At 36.8% G+C, this 23069-nt stretch overlaps 1 protein-coding gene across 4 annotated transcripts; it reads right to left on the reverse strand.

The window, feature by feature from the left end:
- Positions 1-3180: 3180 nt before the first annotated feature.
- STARD4 (StAR related lipid transfer domain containing 4) lies at positions 3181-20332 on the reverse strand. 4 transcript variants are annotated; one of them, XM_003899988.4, is made up of 6 exons: positions 20120-20332; positions 15223-15336; positions 14225-14274; positions 9581-9707; positions 8647-8761; positions 3181-7762 (listed from the first exon to the last, which is right to left on the reverse strand). In XM_003899988.4, the coding sequence occupies exons 2-6, from the start codon at positions 15325-15327 to the stop codon at positions 7542-7544; spliced, it is 618 nt and encodes a 205-aa protein (XP_003900037.2). In that variant the 5' UTR covers positions 15328-15336; positions 20120-20332; the 3' UTR covers positions 3181-7541. The 4 variants fall into 4 exon arrangements, with proteins under 4 accessions (XP_003900037.2, XP_009207141.2, XP_021795285.2 ...); XM_009208877.4 differs by having other exon boundaries at positions 20126-20328; XM_021939593.2 differs by lacking the exon at positions 20120-20332 and having other exon boundaries at positions 15223-20089.
- Positions 20333-23069: the final 2737 nt, after the last annotated feature.

The following is a 23069-nucleotide window of genomic DNA, read 5'->3' on the forward strand; positions in this document are numbered from 1 at the left end:
AAATATATGAATCATCTGCTAGTCTTCATGGTTATGTGTAGCAGAGACTTTACTGGAATGAGAGAGGGGAAAGATAACAAAATATAGATTAGGATTCCACATTCCCCCCTGTCCATCTTCTTGATTGCTCAGTTTGAAGACACTCATTGATGGACAAATACTTTAGAAATGAATAGACTAAAATCAATAGCTAATGTTTCTCCCAGAAACAAAACAACATAGTTTAGGGCATATTAGGCCTACATCCTAACCACACTTTAAGGAAGTGATTTCCTGCTTCCCAAGGAGCAGCCCACTCTAGGAACCATTTTCCCAGTAAACTTGCACTGAGAAACTATTATATGCCATGGAGGAGTCAAAGATGAATTAAATCCAATGCTATCCTCCAGGAGTAAGCTTTGTAGTTGGAGAGAAAAGCCAACCTTACAGATAAACCTGTACATATACCACCTATGCTACATTTAGGAATGGAATAAGGAATGGATAAGCCCTAGGAATGGAAAGAGGAAAAAGCTCCCTTTTGCCAGGAATGATGAAGGAAAGCTTTATGGAAACACAGGTTATATATGAAAGATGGGTGAATCTTTGCAGGTAGGGAATAAGTAGGGGGCATATCTGGCTGAGAACCGGCCTGATCACAGAGTGGAAAAATGAAAGGCAGAGGTGAAGGAATAATACTAAATGTGAAAGGCTGAAATACACAGGGAAGTGTTGCCAGTGTGCAGCAGAATGTCATCTTGTGCAAAATTGAATTAGACATACTTCCTTGCTGCTTTCTTATTCTGGGTAGGTACATGTGCAGCCTTTCCTCAGAGCATCTAGCCTGACATACTTGGCTCATCTGCTGTGCTTCTAAGCCAAATAAAAATCATCAAACACATCGAAGATATTTTTGGGAGTCACCAGGTTAAAGCAAAGCCTCAGTCACTGAAAGGAAAAACTGCATTGGCCAGGTCCCCACTGACAAAACAGAGTAAACGATAGTATGATAGATAATTTCAAGTTTTGCAAGACTCCAATTTCTGAAAAACGTCTCGTGACTCCAAAAAATCATGTACTTCCTAAAATGTTGCCAGTGGAGGACCAAATCAAGGTTATTGCTGACATCATTTTTTCAACCTTTTCAGTTATTTTACCTGAATAGGCAATCCCCCAGGATTTCTGATTGAATTCTACCTGAAAGTTTAGATTTCAAAAGAGAACCTGTAGGAAGCTAAGTCTCAGACAACAAAATTTAAAACCATCAGAACTTGTTTCTCCAAACATCAAGCTGCTCCTGTCAAGTCCTTTTTCATCTCTCCCTTTTGTCCCTTTACATACTCTTTTGTAAATTCCTTTTGATATCATTTATTGCAAGCAGTATTTTTACATCCATCTTCAAGAAACATGTTTCGGGAGACATTTAGAATCAACTAAAAGTGTGTGTATGTTTAGTTGTCTTGCCTCTTTATTTCAGATAATGCCTGTGATTAGTGAATGGTGGCATTATTCCTGAAGACAAATAAAATGAAGGAAGATAGGGACAGAGATTGATTGTCATTTGAATGATGGAAGAGAAGCTAAGAAGTAGAATTACTGTGAGGTTACAGAAATCATAAGTTAGCAGACATTGAGAAAAGAAAACTTCCTACTTGGGCTTTTCAGGCTTATGTGACATTATCTGGATGTGTTTTCTAGTCTTTCCTAAAGGAGAAATTTTTATTCCTGGGTTGCTGAAATCTTTCTGGACTAAAAGGATATAAGCAGCTCAATAGCAGCATAGAGGATTAGATTAAAGGAACAGCACTGCATACAGGAAACCTAAATCTCCAATAGTTTAGGCTGCAAGTCCTTAGCCAAACACAAGAGCATGTAAGATTTGGAGGACAAAGTATAAATATTTTAAGTTTGCATAACCAAGATTATAGGCTACCTTCCCAACTTCTAATTGAAGAGCACTGAAAACGGAGCTGTGAACACTTCATTTTTAAAACCTGACAACATGGTGCTATTGACTACTTAATACAAAGATATATTACAATATTTTTAGGTAAACATATTAAGTTTGACCTGGGCATAAATGTACATACAGAAAATGTTTGTAGAGAATTCATCAAAATCATGCCCATTTACTGTTGTAGAGCTACAGTGTTCTTCAATGGTGGTGACTGACCAGTGAGTTTCTACTTCCTACAGACAGGACACAACAGTCATGGGCTGTCTCAACCGCCCAAAGCCTGAGGCAGACCACGTGAGAGCTGTGGCTTCTTCTTGGATTCAGGTTGGATAACCCAAATCAGTGACTAAATATGTACATTTTGGGGGCGGTTGGGGGGTGTTTTCCAGGAACTTGAAGAGTACATGACATTATAAAAAATGGGTGTTGGAAGACTAATTGTAGAAATTTGACCTGAGGGCCAATGTTACTTTGTGTAAGTTCATTCAGACATGTCAGAACATGCCCAAAGAAGCCTATACCTTGCTGCTGGGAAATGTAAAGCAGTTTGCATGTACAATATGATAATAAATCATCTAAGAACCCATCAAAACTTTGCATTTTGTGATTTCAAATGTTACCACAATTCAAGAAACACCATGGACATTTTTCTTACACCTGAAATATGCAGTTGAATCACTCCTTGAGTGTTTTCCCATTCTCTCAAATTATACTTTGAGTTTCAGAGCATAGCACTCATACTGAGTGCTCACATATTTTTTGTTGAGTAAAATTATAAAATTACTAGAGTTAAAAGAGGATATTAGTAATCATTTAATCCAATAAGCTCAGTTTATTAAAGAGAGCTATTATGCCCAAGAGAGGTAATGGCTTACCTAAGGTCACACTGGCTGAGGAAGGAATAGACCAGGGTTGCCCAGCTCCTAGTCCAGTGCTCTCACTACCATTCAGGCTGCTGTAATAAAATACCATAAACTGGGTGGCTTATCACAATTTATTTCTGACATTTCTGGCACAAGTCCAATAACAGTCCTGCAGGTTTGGTGTCTATGAGGGCCTGCTTCCTCACAGAGGGTGCCTTCTTGCTGTGTCCTCATATGGCAGGACAGAGGCATCATACTTGGGCCTTTTCTATAAAGTACTAATCACATTCATTAGGGTTACCTAATCAACTCTCAAAGCTTTTAAAACCATTATCTCAGAGGTTAGGATTTTAACGTCTGAATTTTAGGGGAACACAAATATTCAAACCATAGTACCAGATGTTTTATTAAATGAGGAAAATAACTCCCTGCTTCATAGTCATATTTTCTATGACGTACTTCCCACAGCATCCCTAGCTGCCTTATAAGATAACATAGATAGTGGGTGTCCTTGTAATCACTTTTAGTTTTTTTCAATTCCAAACAAAATATCATAATTCCTAATCAAGGTAACACAATTATTTCAACATGTGTACAATAAATCCTGTCCATAATTTACAAAGGCAGAATATATTCATTATTCATTCTGAATACATAATAGCAAATAAAGACTCAGCAGTATTGTATAATAGCTAATATTATATGAGACACTGGCAGGAGAGATCAGCATGTGTGCTGTTAACTTGATTTTCCAGGTTTATATTTTCCTTTTGTAAGAATTCAGGAAGTTAAATGACATACTTTAAATTCAGGCATATGAAACTAAATAGTACTTAATGTTAAGTTACAAAGATAATACCAATGACCAATTTTAAGAGTGTCTACAAATGTTTATTTTTATACCAATTTAAAAATAAATACATATTTTATCGATACTAATACATATTAGTTTAATAAATATTCTAGTTTTACATATTGGTTCACAAAAGAATTATATAAACTTCTTAAAAATAAAATCTATACTATAGCTTTTATTGAACTGCAAGAGATGAATTTTAATATTTATACATGTAAAATCTGTAAAAACAATACAATAATTTAAAAATTACAGTTCCAACTTCCTGTTTTTTGAAATTATTCTGATGTTTCTTCTACACTCAAGTCCCAACCTTCTCTACTTCTGGAAGTTGAATAAGAAACACATGGAAGATACACCAGGCAGGCAATTATACAACACAGGTTCTAAGGGAAACCTGATCAAGTCCCTTAGCTTCTCTGGTTCTGTTGATTTCTCTACAGGGTGGGCATCACTACAGTTCCATTTAATTAAAATAAACTGGATTTAAACAAGTGATTCTAAGGATGGTAGTACACTCTTGAGAAAAGAGGTAAAGCTTTTATCTGTATGAAAGGCAATTACTCAGACCTAAAAGCTCAATAGACAATTAAGGGCTTAAATTGGCCAATGTTTCCCAATCTTCTCCAGATACAACTTCAATTACATAGGTTTTTAGCTTGAGATATTAACTGAATTCAACATGATTGTTGATAAAATGCCCTTAGTTTAAAAAAGGAAGAGGAGGTGGAAGGGAGGGGACGGAAAAAAATTCCATTAACTAGGGGATATTTTACAGACAGAAATCTACAATTTCAAATATATCCAACCTGAAAGAACACTGAAATAAAGAGATTTTTAACATTTACAAGCTCCCTAGTACTCTAGCAATTTATATTATAGATTAGTTAACTACAGAATACTAGATTCTCATTATTTTTTCTGAGTACTGTTTTAAACTTTAAGGGTTAACTAAGAGTTATCAACACAAACTAATATTTCATGCAAAAGTATCACTTTTATAACAATCTTTTTCTTGTATGAAACTAATTTCCTTAAAAAATAGCTACTACGTACTGAAAACAGTATTATACCAAATATTTCCTACATACACAAGCTTCTAATACATACCACCTATCAGCTACAGAAAACAGTCAACCATTTAACAAGAAGGCAGATTATATTCTTTCATTTTACCAACTGCCATATCAAAAATTACTTATCTTTAAAGGAAAATATTTTCTGGCAATAATTTTATTTCATTGACAACTGATTTATAGCTAAAGTTTAGATGTCCTATTTATCAAGCAAAGAAGGCTCTAGAGACTAGAAAATATTTCCATTTAAGATATTATTCCATATTATTGTCTATTTCATCTTACTACAAGACAAATTAATAAATATGCTATAGGACTGTGCTATTCATTCAACACAGTATCTACTGGCCTCATGTGGCTAATGAGCACTTAAAATGTGGCTTGCCCAAATTTGTAAAATGCATACCAGATTTCAAAAAATTAGTACAAGAAACAATACAAACTATCATAGTAAATCTTTATATCGATTGCATGTTAAAATGATAACATTTTGGATGTACTGAGTTAAATAAAATATTAAAATTAACTTCAGCTGTTTAATGTTTTAATATGGCTTCTAGTTTTAAATTAAATATATCACTTACATTATTGTTCTATCCTACAGCATTGCTATAGAAGCAGTAGACTCAATTATTTATGTTAATATCCATCCCAACCCACATCATTAAGCTTTTATATCATTATAGTATGAGATAACATATTTAATACATGATCATAAGATTCCTGAGCTTAGAATCATGAACACCTCCACTCTTCAAAATGAAACCAAACAAAACCTGCTGTCATTATCCTGGCAACAGTGATAAACTTTAGATTTGTGTTAGGTATGAGTCTGCAAAAAAGACAAAAGGAATCTTTTGGAATGATGGAAATGTTCTAAATCCAGATTGTGTTGATGGCTGCACAGTTCTACATACGTATTTTAAAAATCACTGAATTAGATACTTAAAATGGGTAAATTATATAATATGTAAATTATATATCAATAAAGCTGTTTTTGTTTTTTTAAAGTATACAGCTAGAGTCCAGCAGATCTAAGGGGCCATCTAGAAGCTGCACATACATTTTAGGTGATTCAAACATAATTTTTAAATTCATCATTCTTACATTGAAAATGTTTCCATGAGGGTAATTTTACCTAGAGTGGGTCCAGGTTTAACAGTGAATTATGTAATTATTTATTGGAGGTATATGTTGATAAGGACAAAGAGAGCGCTAGAGTAGAGATAGTGGGCAGTTACTTGCTTTTAGGGACATCCAGTTCAGGAAATAATAGCCCTTATAGTAATGTATACTATCTTGTCACAAATCCCTTACTCAAGTTAGGCACCTTTGGAATTTCACCATCCTAGATAGAACAGTAGAATATGAGACTTCCTACTCCATACTAATAAAAACAAATGAAAAAAATAGATGAAGTCAAAACTAACATTTACCAATTTCCATGGAAACTGAAACTAAACTGAGTTTTCTTTCACTATTGCAGAACAAAAAAAAAAAAAGGAGCAGAAATCTAGTAATTCAAAAGTACCTTCAATTTAGAAAAGGATACTGGTAAATTAATAAACCATTAAGAATATAGAATCCTTTGTGCATTCCTTCTGTCAGATCTTGACCAATCTAGATACTATGAGATAATTCACCATGAACATTATGCTGCTGCCACCTTTTGTTTTTTGAAATCTATCATCGCCAGTGGCAAAAAATAAAAACAAAAGCAAAAAACAGCTTCACTGTTCTACTTTGTCAAAATGGGTATGAAGAACTATGATTTATTCTTTCTTTACACTCAAGAAAATATAATAAAGTAAAACACAGATCAAACTGTCATGTACTTGAAACACTATATACCTTTGTGCATTTCATGTCTTGTTTAGCATGTATTTCAGGGCTCACTTTACCCATATTAACAACAACAAAACAGTAGACACAGGAATGCTAACACATAAACAACTAACATTAAACACTGAAATGGATTTCGAGATGTGTGCAAGTACACAAAAAGATAAATATATACAAAGATTTGCCTGGACACCTGAATTGCCTCAAGTTCTCATTTTAGAATCAAACTAGATGGAGAGTTCAAAACCCAAAGTCGTTTAGAATGTGAAAATCATTTAGAAATTCTATTTAAGGCACCCACAGAATTAGGGGACCCACAATACTCAATTCTAATCATTATAAAATGATATCTAGGCACTTGGATAAATCTAAGAATGTATTTGTTCTAGTTACAGACTGATGCTTTTAAGAGTCCAAGATAAGTCTTGGACATCAACTAAATTCCACATTTTAAATTGGGGCCAGGCACAGTGGCTCACGCTTACAATCCCAACACTTTGGGAGGCTGAGGTGGGGAATCGCTTGAGGCCAGGAGTTTAAGACCAGCCTGGGCAACATAGTGTGACCACATCTCTACAAAAAATTAAACAAAAATTAGCCATGCATGGTGGCGTGCACCTGTATTGCCAGCTATTCAGGAGGCCGAGGTAGAATAACCCCTTTAACCCCTTGAGTGATCAGATCAAAGCTGCAGTGAGCTGTGATCATACCACTGCCTTCCAGCATGGGCAACAGAGTGAGATCCTGTCTCAAAATTTAAAAAAAAAAAAAGAAAAGAAAAGAAAATGCCCCCTCTTAGATAGCTATTTACTTTAGGAATAAAACCAAACATTGTACCAGTAAACCAAAAACATTTCAAATTTTTCTACCAGCTATGCAGAAGAGTGGAATCAATGATTTTTTACAGGCCATGTAGCTGAGAGAAAGAGTTGATCCATAGTACTACAAGTTTGAATGTATTTTGCCTATCATAAAGCTTTTCGTAAATCACCATAGAAGTTGGTTAAAGTGCTTGCCATGGCTGTATCTACCGCAGACTGAGGAATCATCCCACGCAGATCTGTCTGAATATATCCTGTCAAAAGACTCTGGTTTGGGTTGTCCTTAAGTGGAACACAAAACCAACCACAGGGATGGTTATATCCTCGAACAAATTCTGGTCTCTTTTCATCCCAGTCAAGACTTATTCCTATAAGACAATTTTTAAAATAGCACTATTAATAGCAATAACTGACATAAAACTCTCATTTAAAAATATTACCAGAATTCTTTTTTAAATATGTATTCTTATCCATATAGATGAAAATTAAATCCCAAAGTGACCATGGCAGAATGAAGAAGAGACTTACCAAGGAGGATTCTGACAAGGGGTTGACAGATAGGTAATGGGGAAACTTTTAATCCCTTCAGAATACATGACATCATATCATCTTAGTACTCCTTGGAAGCTACAAATCTGGCTGTAGTACCCAGGCCTTGAGGTGCCAATAATCGAATCCATGGTACCGCAACTATTCCCCACAGCAACTACCATATTATAGTTTGGTACTAGTTACTTAAGAATAAACAAGTAGATGTTTACTTACAACTGCTAACTTAAGTATATACTATATACAAAATAATATTAATTTACCTATAGGTAGGTTTTAGAAAACAGGAGCCTTCCAATGGCAGTATTTTTAATCTTGAAAAATACAACACAGCTCAAGGAAGGAAGAATATTCTAAGACATACCAAATCTAGTTTTTCTATGTATATGACCAAGAAACTGTTTTCTGAGAGTGGCTTAGAAGAAAATCCATTTCTAGAATCCTTTCTTAGAGGCAGTCATGTGATCCACATTTGCTACCTCTGACCTAGAGGATACTGTGTAACTGGGAACAAAAACTTATCAGAAAGATTTCAAAACTCTTTTGATATTGTTATTTTACTCCCTAGAGTTTAGCATTTGCAAAAAAAATGTTAGCGATTACAGAGTTGAAAATATATCTCACAAGGAAAGAAACATCTAGCCTAGAAAACACAAATATTTAAACCATACTGAAAAAAAGCATAACATGTTGAGATTATTACCACCAGATAAAAGCCCTTCTTTATAGCCCACAGTGTAGGAGAAATCAACAAATTCTCTTGGGGAAATTATATTCCAAAGCTGACCAGCAGTAGTGTAACGCATCACACAGCAATTCTGAAAAAGAAGAGGTAAGACACGTGTTATTACTATAGGAAACACACATAGCTTCATATATCATAAACTTATCTCTGGAAAGAAACTTTTATTTAAAATGTTTCATAATTATTATAATTCTTACACTGATTCTGACAGGTCTAGTTGGATGGCCATGAAGAAGATACATAATCAAAATACAGAGGTGCAAGTTATCCAGTATCCAAATTTCTAATCAAATGCAGTTGTCTTTTATTCTATGTAACATTCCACATGGAACCAGGGAATGTAGACTGTTTCAGTTTTAAGATCAAATCCACAAATACTTCTGACTACAACATCAAACATTTTAATTAAAAAATTCAAGCATTAAGCAATGAATTAATAAAAATAGAAACAGAGCAGGTCATTTTGGCTACATAATTTTAGAATATTTAAGGTGGCATTTTTATCTTTGGTCATTGATGTTGGCTTAGTATTAATGGAAAAGCTGCACATATTCACCTAGAAACCTAAACATGATGGTGGTGTTTTCAGAATTTTAGCTTTCAGAATCTTAACTAAAGTTTTACAATTAAGGATGCTGAATATGCTTTTAAGCAGCAAGGGTATAGCTACCATGGAAAACAAACTCAGTCTAACACTCATTAATTAGTATGAGGAAACACAAACTTTTTAAGAGGCAGCATGGGACTCCCCTGTGATATCTTTGTTGTGACTGCTATTCTCAAAGCAATGAATATAAGTGTGTACAAATGCTCATGCTCACATGCTCTGGCTCACTCACGCTCTCTCTCATGCGCATAAACACAGTCTAAAGTAATGCTTCTAAATAGATACCTCTTCAAAGTTCTCCAGAATATCCAAAGAAGTCATCAAGCTGTCCCAATCCAAACGACAAGGCCCTGGGCGTATATGGTTTATTATACTATTGACAAGGTCATCTATAACACCTTGGGCTTTGTAGCTGGAGAAAAAAAGTTTAAGTTAATTGCTGTTACAATAAAAAATTTCAGCATACCCTTATAGTGACAGCTAACTTTGAAAGTAAGGATAAAAATTAGGCCGGGTAGGGTGGCTCACGTCTGTAATCCCAGCATTCTGGGAGGTTGAGGCAGGTGGAGCACTTGAGGTCAGGAGTTTGAGACCAGCCTGACCAACGTGGCAAAACTCTGTCTCTAGTAAAATTACAAAAAGTAGCCAGGCATGGTGGCATGCACCTGTAGTCCCAGCTACTTGGGAGGCTGAGGCAGGAGAATTGCTTGAACCCTGGAGGTGGAGGTTGCAGTGAGCCAAGATCATGCCACTGCACTCCAGCCTAGGCGACGGAGTGAGATTCCATCTCAAAAAAAAAAAAGAATAAAAATTAATTAATTAAGGGTGGTCCAGGCATGGTGGCTCACGCCTGTAATCCCAGCACTTTGGGAGGGCAAGGCGGGCAGATCATCTGAGGTCAGGAGTTTGAGACCAGCCTGACCAACATGGAAAAACCCAGTCTCTACTAAAAATACAAAATTAGCCAGGCATGGTGGCTCATGCCAGTAATCCCAGCTACTTGGGAGGCTGAGCAGGAGAATCGCTTGAACCTGGGAGGCAAAAGTGGTGAGCCGAGATTGCATCACTGCACTCCAGCCTGGGCAACAAGAGCGAAACTCCGTCTCAAAAAAAAAAAAAAAAAAAATTAATAAAGGTTTTTATTTTTTTTCTAAAGGGAATAAATTCCAATAACTTTTCTGATAAGTTATGTTCTACCAATTATTTTTATTAGCATGCACCCTTTGTCCTCAAATCTAGTAAGAGAACTGAAGGCTACACTATGTGTCATAATGAAAATAATAAAGTTCCTTCATGCTATAGCATAGCCAAAAACAGTCTATAGAATGCCATAAGCTTTCCATTTATTTTTATATTCTTTCCTCAGTTATCATCTGACATATTAATACATGAATATTTTTACCCTGACTTTTAAAAACTTTTTATTAGGAACAGAGAAATAGGCCAATAGAACAGAACACCAAGGAACTGACTCATAAATATGTCAGAACTTGACATATTTCAAAGGCGGCATCACTTATCAGTCAGGAAAAATGTGCAATCATAAATGGTGTGCCTAGATTCAATAGTTATCCTTATGGAAAAAATAAAACTTAGATTCCTATTTCCACCACTCATAATAATTTTCAGATAAATTAAATATCTGTGTAAAACATGTAAAATGGGCCAGGTGCAGTGGCTCATGCCTGTAATCCCAGCACTTTGGGAGGCCGAGGTGGGCAGATCACGAGGTCAGGAGATTGAGACCATCTACTAAAAATACAAAAATTAGCTGGGCCTGGTGGCGCGTGCCTGTAGTCCTAGCTACTCGGGAGGCTGAGGCAGGAGAATAGCTTGAACCAGGGAGTCAGAGGCTGCAGTAAGTCAAGACTGAGCCACTGCACTCCAGTCCGGTGACAGAGTGAGACTCTGTCTCATAAAAACGACAACAACAACAACAAAAAAACATAAAATGAAAAACTAAAATGTTGAGAAAAATATACAAGATACCACTTTTGTGACCTCAGAGTACAGGGGGATTTCTTGAATATGTAAAACACAGAAAAACACAAATAATACAAAAGATCAACTAAAATTAAAAACACGCATACCACACAAGAAAAAATAAGTCATTTTTTAAAACTAGCCACAGACTGGGAGAAGATAGTGTAACACATATAAACAGGGAATGATTATGCAGGATATATGAATAACTCCTATAAACCAATGAGAAAAAGAAAATCCAAAGAAACGATGGGCAAAGGACATGGTAAGATTGACCTGAAATGTCAAGAAGTATACAAAAGATTTCAACTTCACTAGTAATCAAGTAAATACTAACAAGAACAATCTGATTAAAACCCCTCAGACTGACAGAGATTAAAAGCTCGTAGGCTGGGCGCGGTGGCTCAAGCCTGTAATCCCAGCACTTTGGGAGGCCAAGACGGGCGGATCACGAGGTCAGGAGATCGAGACCATCCTGGCGAACACAGTGAAACCCCGTCTCTACTAAAAAATACAAAAAACTAGCCGGGCGAGCGCTCGGCCGACCGGAGTCCCAGCTACTCGGGAGGCTGAGGCAGGAGAATGGCGTAAACCCGGGAGGCGGAGCTTGCAGTGAGCTGAGATCCGGCCACTGCACTCCAGCCTGGGCGACAGAGCGAGACTCCGTCTCAAAAAAAAAAAAAAAAAAAAAAACTCGTTAAGTAGTAAATGGAGGGGGATGAGAATCCTTAAACTGCTACTTTAGAGAGCAAGTTGGTAGTATCTAGTAAGGTTGGAAGATATACATCCCCAAGACCCAAAGAAAATTACACATGTGTGCACAAAGAGATATATACCAAGAGGTTTACTATAGCATTGTACTTTATAGAGAAACATTGACAACAGCCTAAAAATCTATCAATAGGTGACGCTACAAACATAGATAAAAACATTGTGGTATATTCAAATAGAGGGAAAATAATGGATTTACATATAACAATATGGCTAAATCCTGAAAACATAATATTTAATTAAAAAAGGCAAATTACTAAATTAAATATGTACATACAAACACATATACATGAATATAAAAAACACACCAAATAATGCTTTTATATATATATAAATATGTGGTCAAAGTATGAAACAGGAACAATACACATAACTTCAGGACAGCAGTTACCTCTGGGGATGAAAGAAAGGAGATGAAATAAGAAATTAGCTTCAGCTCTATCAGTACTTTTTTTTTTTTTTTTTTTTTTTTTTTTTTAGCATTTGAAGCTATTTAATCATTTTATAATAACTCAAGCCAAACTTGTATTATCTCCCTCACCATAAATCTGCTCTCCCATCTTGTATTCTTTAACTTGGGATAGTTGGAGGTAATACAAATTAATCTAGTCAAATTAGAAAATCTTAGATTCAACAATGGCTCTTCTTCTTCTCTTAACCCCATTTTTCCATAGTCAGAACGAATCAGTCACTACGTTTTTATCAGGATTTCCTAAATGTAAAGTACTTAGAAAAATATTTGGCTCTCAATAAATGTTGGTTATCGTTGCCACCACCATTGCTATCAATAAATCTTTCACATTCATTTGTCCTTTTTGACTTCCATGTTACTGCCTCAGTTAGAGCACTTTGCGTCCAACTCAACACATCAGGTCCTACCTCTTTTGATCATATATCCCTTTAAGAATCTGAAAAAAAAATTACCAGTGTTTCTCATATGTGTTTATGTGGTAGATATGCAATTCCTTCTGCCTAGAACAAGAACCCTTTCATTCCTTAAGAAATATTTATTCTTCCCTTAAGTGTTAAATCAAACATTAGTTCTCTATGAAGTCTTTTCCGATCTCCAAGCATAAAGCTTCCCTTGGCACATTTGACACTTTCAACCCTCACTGGGAATTACTAATTTAAAGAATTAACTTCCATACTTGCTTACAATGCTTAATCCAACTCCAATTTCCCTGTCCTCACCATAAATAGTATAAAATTCATCTTTCTGAAAATACTATCTTTGACATTACACTTCAGAACATCCTGTATATACTAAGAAGGTCCAGCAGTTTTATTTTGAAAAATGGCTGAGTCTTAAGGATGTGACATTCTACTCCAAGTATGCAAGGCAATTGTGTCTACAAGCTTTAAAAAACAATATATTATTTTCTTATGTTATTAAATAATCTTCAAAAATGTGGTTTTTAAAGGCTATATCATATTCTATCACAGATATTTCATACCGAATCGTCTCCTACTATTGATTATTCAGGTTTATAATTTTTAATATTATAAATAATGCTGTGATAGAAGAACAAGTACTTAAATCACTGTTATCTTGCTGATAAATTCTTCAAGATAAGTTCCTAGGATAAAACGTTCTACAGCACTGAGTAAATGTAGAATTTTAGAAGGGTCATATTTACAATGCTAAGAAATTCAGATTTTAGCAGCCATTTTAGATCATTATTTATGACCTCCTCACCACCAACTCAGTCCACAAAGGACATGGACATTTTTAAGGCTCTGAATTCATAAGCCCAATTTGCTTTCCAGAATGTTAAAAAAAATCGCCAGGCACAGTGGCTCAAGCACTTTGGGAGGCCAAGGCGGGTGGATCATGAGGTCAGGAGTTCAAGTCAGCCTGGCCAAGATGGTGAAACCCCATCTCTGCTAAAAACCACAAAAAAAAATTAGCCAGGTGCAGTGGCAGGTGCCTTAATCCCAACTACTTGGGAAGCTGAGGCAGAAGAATCGCTTGAACCCAGGAGGCAGAGGTTGCAATGAGCCGAGATCGTGCCACTGCACTCCAGCCTGGGTGACAGAGTGAGACTCTGTCTCAAAAAGAAAAAAGTTAAAAAACTCTTAAAAAGCTAAATCTTACTAGCAATGACTACTTAGTGACAATGCATATAAGTTTCGAAATGTCTTAAGAGCCACATAAATTTATAAAAAGGTACTCACAGATATCCATTAAATTCTTCTGAGGGTTTTCTCCAAACAGTTACATCTTTCTAGAAAAATAAAAACATTATATGGTAATAATTACATAGGTGGAACCCTAGACACAAAACTGATAATTTTATAAATCTAGAGAATTTGTCTCTGCATTACAATCAAACTTCAGTACATTTTCAGAATACATAAAAGTCATCTACACCATAAAAGGATTTGTATTTGAATTGCTTCTGTATTCTGAAGTTCTTCACATTGCACTTAAATTACAGACCTCCAAAAAATATTTTCAGTAGTATGTAATGAGATCCAAACATTGTAAGGTTCAATGATGGCACTATCTTAGTCCTATCTTATCTAATTATCATTACTGATACATTCATACTCTAACACTAGGAACACTACTTCATTCTGAAATTGTTTATAACTTTTAAAAAATTAAACAATTCACATTTATTATGAAAGTGTTACCATGAATTGGTCCCTACGTTTTTTCCTCATCATTTCCCAAGTAATTCTGAATATCAGAATAGCTAGAGCACTTAACTAGAAGTGTCCTGGGTTCCAGAATTGGTTCTAGCAACATTCAACCCACCCATGTAATAGTTTGGGCAAGTCATATTAGTAAAAAGGAATACTAAGTAGCTACCTTCATAGGCTTTTTGATATATGAAATTCTTCCAACCTATCAAGTACTACACTTTCTTAAATTGATAATGATACATTTTATTTGCTGACTTAAGAAGCTATTCTTTAGGTCTAGTTGCCATGAGCCTATTCTCCTGTCTAATATCCAAAGAGCTAATGAAAGCAGTATAGGATTACTACTGATATATTTCTTCCTTTGTGTGACATTAGACCATCAACTTTATTAGCTCAATTATTTATCTTGCATATCCATCCAAAGTATGGTCTTTGTCCATATTGTTCCATTTAATTTTAAAAGTCATCAACCAATTCATTAGATAGAAGATATACCCCAAATGTAAGTAATTGAACTAATTTACCGTTTTCTTAGCAACTCGCCACTTATCTTCTTCAATGCTATGGTACTGGATGAGAGTGTTTTTAAGTTTAGTCGCAAAAGAAGCAACATCAGACAGGCCTTCCATTACTTCTCTCTGTTATGGAGACCAAGATTAGCATCAGCAACCACCACAGTTTGAGGCAATAGACCAGTGGGTCTCAAATCTGGCTTCACAATATAATAACCTACCAGAGCTATAAAAGATAGCTACCCTCACCCCAAATCAACTAATCACAATCTCTGAGAGTAGGACCTGGGCATAGTTTTTTTCTAATTGCTCCCAAGATGAATAACTGAATAACCCATAGCCAGAGGTGAGAATTACATACTTTTTACAATTAAAATCACTCATATACAAAAGTAAAAGGGAAGTCAGGAGGAGGGGGAAGGGATTGTATCTCTCTTATATATATGTTGTTAACTCTCAGACATTTACCTGCAGTCCTCATTGTTCCAATGAGCTCAAAACATCCCAGATCCAGAAGCCTACTTAAAGCTTCAAGCCTAAATGGAATCTCTTGCCTCCCCTGGCTTTCCTCAATTTGCCACAGTTTTCCTCATTTTAACAATTTACTATTAAAATGACAACTGAGCCCAAATTCTCAAGTCAAAAGGCTTGGAATTGACCTTAATAGGAATAGGTTCCTTTTAACACCATCATACCTCATTGTCTACAATGTTCTAGTCCTACTGGTTTTCTTTCTGTCCCTCAAACAGGCTAGCTTATCAGTGACTTGGGGTCTAGATCCCAAATCTTAGCATCACTGATAACAATGTAATGTAAATTTCAGTTTAAACCTCCTATCCTTCATAAAGCCTTCTGGAAGTTACCATTAACATCTTTATTTTCTTCATAGTGCTTATCATTATCAAACAATATAATAACTTATTTATAGGTGTGTGATTCTACTCTTTGACCACCTCATTCCTAACTAATAGCATAGAGGTCCTTGTCTTATTTATCGCTATATCTCCACCACCTAGAACACTGCCTGGCACATAGCAGGCCCTTATTTTGTTGATGTGTTACTGCCTCAAAACAAGAATTACTTGGTCTTTGTCTTTTTTTGGTGCCAGGGCACCAATTTCTTAGCATAATTCCTACTTTTCACTATTCTATCTCTACTCCTTCCATCTTCAGTAAAAGGCTAAAGAAGAAAAGAGTTTTAGGGGTAAAGTTGCCCATTACAAAACCATCAAATTGCTGGAAAGGAGGTCAAGAAAACATCTAAATGAAAGCTCAAGCCTCACCCTCTATGGGAATAAGGCTGCAGTTGTCAACTACGGATGCACGCATTAGAATCACCTTTTTATACTTTGTACTAGTTGTTGCTGTTTTCAGGTGTTACATTTTAGGGCCCAGTGCCAAATAGTCTGATTCAGTGGCTTTGTTCTGGAATGAGCCTCAGAAATGTAGGTCCTTTAAAATAGTCTCACTAATTATTCTGTTGTCTAGCCAGGGATCAGAACTAAGTGATCTAAAAATTAAAGTGACAGAAATAAATTAAGGTTGTAGCCAATATTTAAATACCACTAATTAGAGCATATAAGCCATTAAAATTTATAAATACTACAATTATGTAGAAACATGGGAAAGTTTACAAAGAAAATTCAATATACCTTTTAGGACCTATATAAGTGATGCAAAATATATAATAAGTATAGATCCAATCCACGGATGAAAAGTTGATGAGCTCATTCAAAAAGTCTCACATTCAAGAATGTACCCAATTTCCATTCAAGAGGCTGTCAACTTGACAGCCAGTACAATGACTTTATTCAAGAGTATGCCATAAACAAGCAGAAGTTCTTGCAGAAGGCTTGTAAAAGAGATTTAATTTATCTATTACTGGGATTACTATGATTAAACATATTCTTCAAACCCAAAGGTCACCTGCTAGGTTCCTGTGGTTGGCAGATAAGAGTATTCAAAAGTTTTGATAGAAATCAAAGGTGAAATGGAAAGTTATTATTATCATAAGCAAACATTATCATTGGGCAAATCCAGTGCACAGAAAGTTACCTAGAAAGCTACCTAGAAGAGATGAGAATCTGCAACTTTAAGGTACTTGGCTTAGTAATCATTCATTCATACTGATCAGTATAAAGTTCCAGCTCCTTACTATAGCTTACAGGTTCTTTTATAATGTGGCATATTTTCATTACTTCATTTCCACTTATCTTTCTTGGACTCCCCTGAACCTGGGTTAGTTCTGCCTCCAATATTTTCTGACAGCAACTCTGTACTGTAATTACTCACTTGTTATCTTCTCCCATTTAACTGTAAAATCTTTGGGGGGCAGGAAATGTGGCTTCTTCAATATTATTCTCCTTATGTCTAGCATTCAGTAAGAACACAGTGAATAAAAAATGGAAAAATGTATAGACAATAAGCTACTATTCTCACTTATGGAAGACCTCAAGATATCTAAAGTATGCCCATTTACACAAGTCCTAGAGCTTCTGAATAACTAAAACTTCCATTACCATAATGAAACACAATTTCTCAAGGAGGTCTACTATTAAATATTTATCAAGCATCTATTATATACCAGGTCCTAGAACTACAGAAACAGATGGAATCCACTTTCTACTCTCAAAGTTGACTTATTCTACCCTTAAGCTTTTACAGAAATAACAACAAAAACTAAACATGAAAAAATTCTATTAATAGTCTTTTTAAGAGTGATGCAGTGGGAGGTAGGAAAGGAAAAGAAAGAAGTACAAAATCAGAAAGTTCTCTCTCTCTGATTAAATATGTCCAGCAAAGTATTTAACCAGGCAGTTAAGTCTTGCATGGATTATTTTCATCAAGATTAAGTCCATAATGAAATAATGGTTGCCATCAAAATTGCTACCTCTGTGTAAACAGGCATAATTGAGCATCTCTCAAAATATTAATATATTCTAGAACCAAGAGGGCTAGGGGGAGAATATTGGGTTATCAAGGTCTTGGCTCTCTCTCCTAATATAACAGGGTACTGAAATTAATTGAGAGGAAAACACCTAATTTGCCCTCCTGTAATCTCCAACTGTGGAGAATGTCAGGAAAATGTTTTAAATACCATTCTGAACTTCCTTTTACTAATTCAGCCTTTTATTCCCTTACCTCAACCTTATATCAAGAAATTATCCAACTCTAACATTTACATGTCAGTGAGAACAGGCACCACTTAACCTTATCAGAATGTAATACTCTTGTCAGTCCCATGGCCAAACGCTGAGTAATGTCCACCTCCATGTTCTTCCTTTAAACTAAACTTTTTGTTCATGTTTTCTATGTCCATGTTTTTGAAGCGATCACTAGTGGTGACAGTGGCTGCCATCATAGGGATGGCAGCTGTCTCAAGTTAAAACTTTTCTTGAGGCCATCTATCAGCACCATAGTCTTGACCAATCCAACTCCAATTACTTTAAACTATCCGTCACAGTGAGATGGCATAGGTTCTATTTTAAATATGGAACATAATAAAACATTTAACCTCTAATATAAAGTGAATGCCATAAAAATCTGTTGGACTTTTGTAGTATGACTAAGTCAGAATTCACTTGTTAAAGAAATGCAGGTATCAGAACGGTCTAACCTTGCATTACGTGATTAATATGGTTTTCACTTCCAGGAACAGCTTCAGTTTAACATGCCATGGACTTTCCCCAATGTCGTACAAACCAAAGCTTTGTAAATTAAATTATATTTTTTTAATGAACATAAAAATTGCAGCATATGCTTGATTTCCAATCAATGTTGAACTGTTAAGTTTTCCAACTCAGACAAGTACAGCAGTTTCTCATTTTTTGAGACTGGCTCTGGCAGGAGCTCACTATTTAAAGAAACGCAACATGGAAGTATATTTCTACAACGTGAATAATGATCCAACTTACTGTTCAAACCCCTAATGCTCTAATACTTGATTTAAAAAAAAAAAAAACTAATGCTCTGTACTTGATTTTAAAATATAACAATAGCTAACATTTACTGATCACTTACTACATGCTCAGTCCTGGCTGCTTTACATTGCATTATTTTATGTAATCCTCACAACAGTAAGAGTCCATCTATCATTGCCTCTGTTTTACAGAAAGGGAAAATAGCAACAGGAGGGTTGAGTCACTTGTCCAAGATCACACAGCTCACAAGTGACGGAGCCAGAATTCCAACCCAAGGCGTCTGACTTCAGAGCCTAAAGCTCTATCTTGTAAAACGGTGGAAGCTGATCACAGGCTGGAAGAGACTTCATATAAAAAACCTGGGCCCACCATGAATTTGTCAAATTTTGTCCTGGCTGCTGAACCCAAAAATCTAAGGTAATCTTTAAGTGCAAATTAGCGTAAACAATGACACTAATTTGGTGAGAAATTATATGAGTTAATACATTTAGCAGGGACCTTGGAAGCCCTGGGAAAACTTTGTCTCTTGTCATTGGCATCACCTCCGCGAAGCCTGGTGGGACGCGGCTGCCCCTGCGCTGTCTGTGCACCTCCTAAGAACCAGGAGGCGCGGTGCCCTCCAACAAACACAACTGCCCCAAATCAGGCGAGATTACCACCGCTCCGCTCCCATTTAACAGCTGAGGACACTGAGGCCTAATGGATTCCAAGTACTTAAATAGGTGAGCGGCGTGCAGGGGCGATTTGCAAGCCCTGGGATCCTTCCAGCTCGCCCCTTCCCCTCCCTGGGGCTCAATTTTCTCTTTCATCTGCGAGGTCCACTCCCGCCCAGACGCCGGGGCCCGCCATCCCCAACGTCCACCGTGGGCTCCCTAGTTCCACGGTCTGGAGCAGGTCCAGAAGACGCACCTGGCAGGACGCCCCGGGCGCCACAGTCGCCCTCCCCACAGGCCACCCCAATCCTGCCGCGGCTCCGTGGCTCTCCCTACCTTTACCTGAGGTGAAGCAAGGACGTGGAAGCAGCTATGGCGCGCTACCGAGCACCTCACACCGCTCTCAGCAGCACCGCTCAGCTTCCCGGCCCTCCGAGGCGCAGGCGACAGCAGCCAACACGTAAGTCACCGCTGGTCGCAGCCAACTGGAAGGCACCCAGCGCCTCAGGGCCAGGCGGGCCGAGCCCCCCAGCCCCGCCCCCTGACCCGAACCCTGGAGCTCCCGGGGGCTGGGAGGAGGTGGCCGGAACAACGTGCACTTGCTCGGATTGGCTGACGCGGGAGCGTGTGGCGGGCTGATTGGTCGCCGATAAATGGAATGATTCCGCGTGGGTAAGGGCTGGCCCGAGCCGCGCCAGGGTTCCCTGGACGTCTGGCATTGCCTGCAGGTTTGGATTGGTTGGGTTGTCCTGTGAGCACTTAATTGTGAAAGAATTTTGTCGGCAGTAAACCGACTGGGAGAAATTGAAACTGAAGGCGAATTGAAGGATCACAGTGAGGGATAAGACTGGTCCAAATTCTTCCCGCTTGGGTTATCCTAGTGTCACACAACTACGCTACTCCTCCCGGGACTAAAAGTCAAGTAAGAAAAAGCGCCCATGCAGAGGAGGACGAGCTCTCTGCCTCCTGCTTAGCCTGACTCACCACTGAGAGAGCTGGGAAGGAAAACGCATATAAACGAAAGTCACTGCCACTGTGTGAATTGACCTTTAGCCAAATGTGTTTGTGTGTGTGTGTGTTTCCACCCTCAGAGTTTAGAGGGCAACCTTAGAAGTAGAGAAAAGGAGGGGGGTGTGACAAGTGGATTTAGCAACTGCACAGTGTTGGAGTTTCCATCTACTCGAAGATGAGAAACATTTCTTCCAGTGGCTGTGAAGTCACCCATCTGATGGGATGCTTGGCAAACAGTGAATTTCTTCCTTTGCTAGAGTAGCTATGATGCACTGATTAGCGAGGCTTGGTTTGTCTGCAAATTGCAGTTACTAAGATAGGTAGTTTGAGAACCAGAAGCAGGAAAGAATGCAGTGCTACACCATTAGTGATTTCTGATAGACCTGCAACGAAAATAAATAATACTCCATAAATTTTTAAGTCGGCGTCACCAAAAGAATTACCAAATACTACTTTATAGTTATTATTGGCTGATTTTTTTTACCTTCATCGTTTATATGTAAAATAATTTGTTTTATAATTTCATGTGACATAATAGAAGAGTTCTTCGTGTGTTGTAAAGCTCCTTTCACTTGGGAATTGTTGGCCAATTATTGAGATTCTTTGGATGGATGGATGAATACTTAGATAAATAATTTGAAATGGTTGGGGAAAAGTGCTTTGTAATTAAGTCGTACATACTTAATATCTCATTGAATCCTCTTAACAGCCCCCTAAGGTAGGTGTGTTTTAAAGGTGGGGAGCCTCATACGTAAATCTTAAGGCAAGTTGCTTAATTACCGAGTGGAGAAACTGGATTTGGCTGAGGTCCGCTGGACTCTGAAACTGGGCTCTTAGTCTCTATAAAATTCAGATGGTGCTTGATAGTTCTTTGTGAAGGCACCTGTGGAGACCACTGGGACCAGAAATGAAAGGCCTAATTCCTACTGTGAGGGTTTACACAGCTTTAATGGTAGAGAGGAATAAGTCCACATATCTATTTCAAGAAAGTGAAAAAGTTGTATCTCTCATTATTAGGATTCAGTTCTGGATACTTTGCTCAACAGTCTATATTCTCTTGCAGGATGCTGTAAAACATGTTTAAAATAAAATTAACTTGGCTTTTTTTTTTTTTTTTTTTTGGACGGCAGAAGTCATTACATCCCACTTAGGCCCCCATGGGATTTCTTGTCTTCCATCCAGTTTCTGGGAGTTTTTTGTTTCTTTTGCTTTTGTTCTTCATCTGTTGCCATTTTTCTTGGTTAGAATGAAGTTTGGGTAATTGAAAGCCACTCTATATAAAAGTGGAAATCTAACAGCAATGCTGCAGATTCAGAAATACATAAATAAATATATCATCTGGAGCTATTTTTGAGGGTTTACTATGGTCCAAACACAGTGCTAAGCATTTTACATTTTACAGCAATGCCTAGTAATAGGCATGTACTATTACTATTTTCATTATACACATGAGAGAACTGTACTATGTAAGGCAACAGATCTCCCCTACAAATAGTTTGAAAATGGGAAAATAAGATCTCCATCTAGAATTCAAATATAGAAGAGGCATATAATGAATTTGATCAGCTAAATGGAAACTTACCCTAAAGAGACAAAACAACTGCCCTGCGAAGTCCTGACTATAATCTGACTGAATATAGTAAAACATCTTAAGAAAGAATTTTTAAGAAGAAAAACATTTAAAACTTCCAAAACACAGATAATATATCCACAATTCCTAACCTGGGCAATAAATCTAGACGTAAGCAAACCAAAAACACACTCACAAATATCCCCTACTACTTGAAAATTTCTAAGAATCTGTCCCCAAACACATTGGTTTAAGAGAAAAATCAAACATTACATGCTGAAGAATATTAATAAAAATATTTTAAAATATTTATAACAATAAAAATAAAAACACTATATATCAAAGCCAGATAATAGAACAAATTTCAATTCAGGAAAATTCATAGCCTTAATTTAATTCGACAAATATTTATTAGTTGTTTGCTACCTGTACCAAGGACTGTAGGTATACTATATCTTAACTGAGAGCTATTTATTTGCTAATAGAAGAAACTCAACCTGAATTAAGCTAAAAAAAAAAAAAAAAGTGTTAAAAGGACATAGAAATACCTTATAAAAAGTTGATACTCAAAGTCGGGGCCACAGACCAGCAGCATTGGTATCACCTGGGAGCTTATCAGAATTACAGACTCTCAGGCCCTAATCTACTGAATCAGAATCTACCTTTTTAAACGACACCTGGATGATTTTATGCACATTAAATATT

The sequence above is a fragment of the Papio anubis genome, chromosome 5, assembly GCF_008728515.1.
Source record: "Papio anubis isolate 15944 chromosome 5, Panubis1.0, whole genome shotgun sequence".
Taxonomy (NCBI): Eukaryota; Metazoa; Chordata; class Mammalia; order Primates; family Cercopithecidae; genus Papio; species Papio anubis.

Excerpts from the sequence above, each read along its gene's own strand:
- STARD4 (XM_003899988.4), bottom strand. The coding sequence starts at position 15,327 with ATGGAAGGCCTGTCTGATGTTGCTTCTTTTGCGACTAAACTTAAAAAC. Across the intron at positions 14,275-15,222 it reads GGCGAGTTGCTAAGAAAACG|AAAGATGTAACTGTTTGGAG; the intron begins GTAAATTAGTTC and ends TTATTTTTCTAG. Across the intron at positions 9,708-14,224 it reads GAAGAATTTAATGGATATCT|CTACAAAGCCCAAGGTGTTA; the intron begins GTGAGTACCTTT and ends TTTTTTCTCCAG.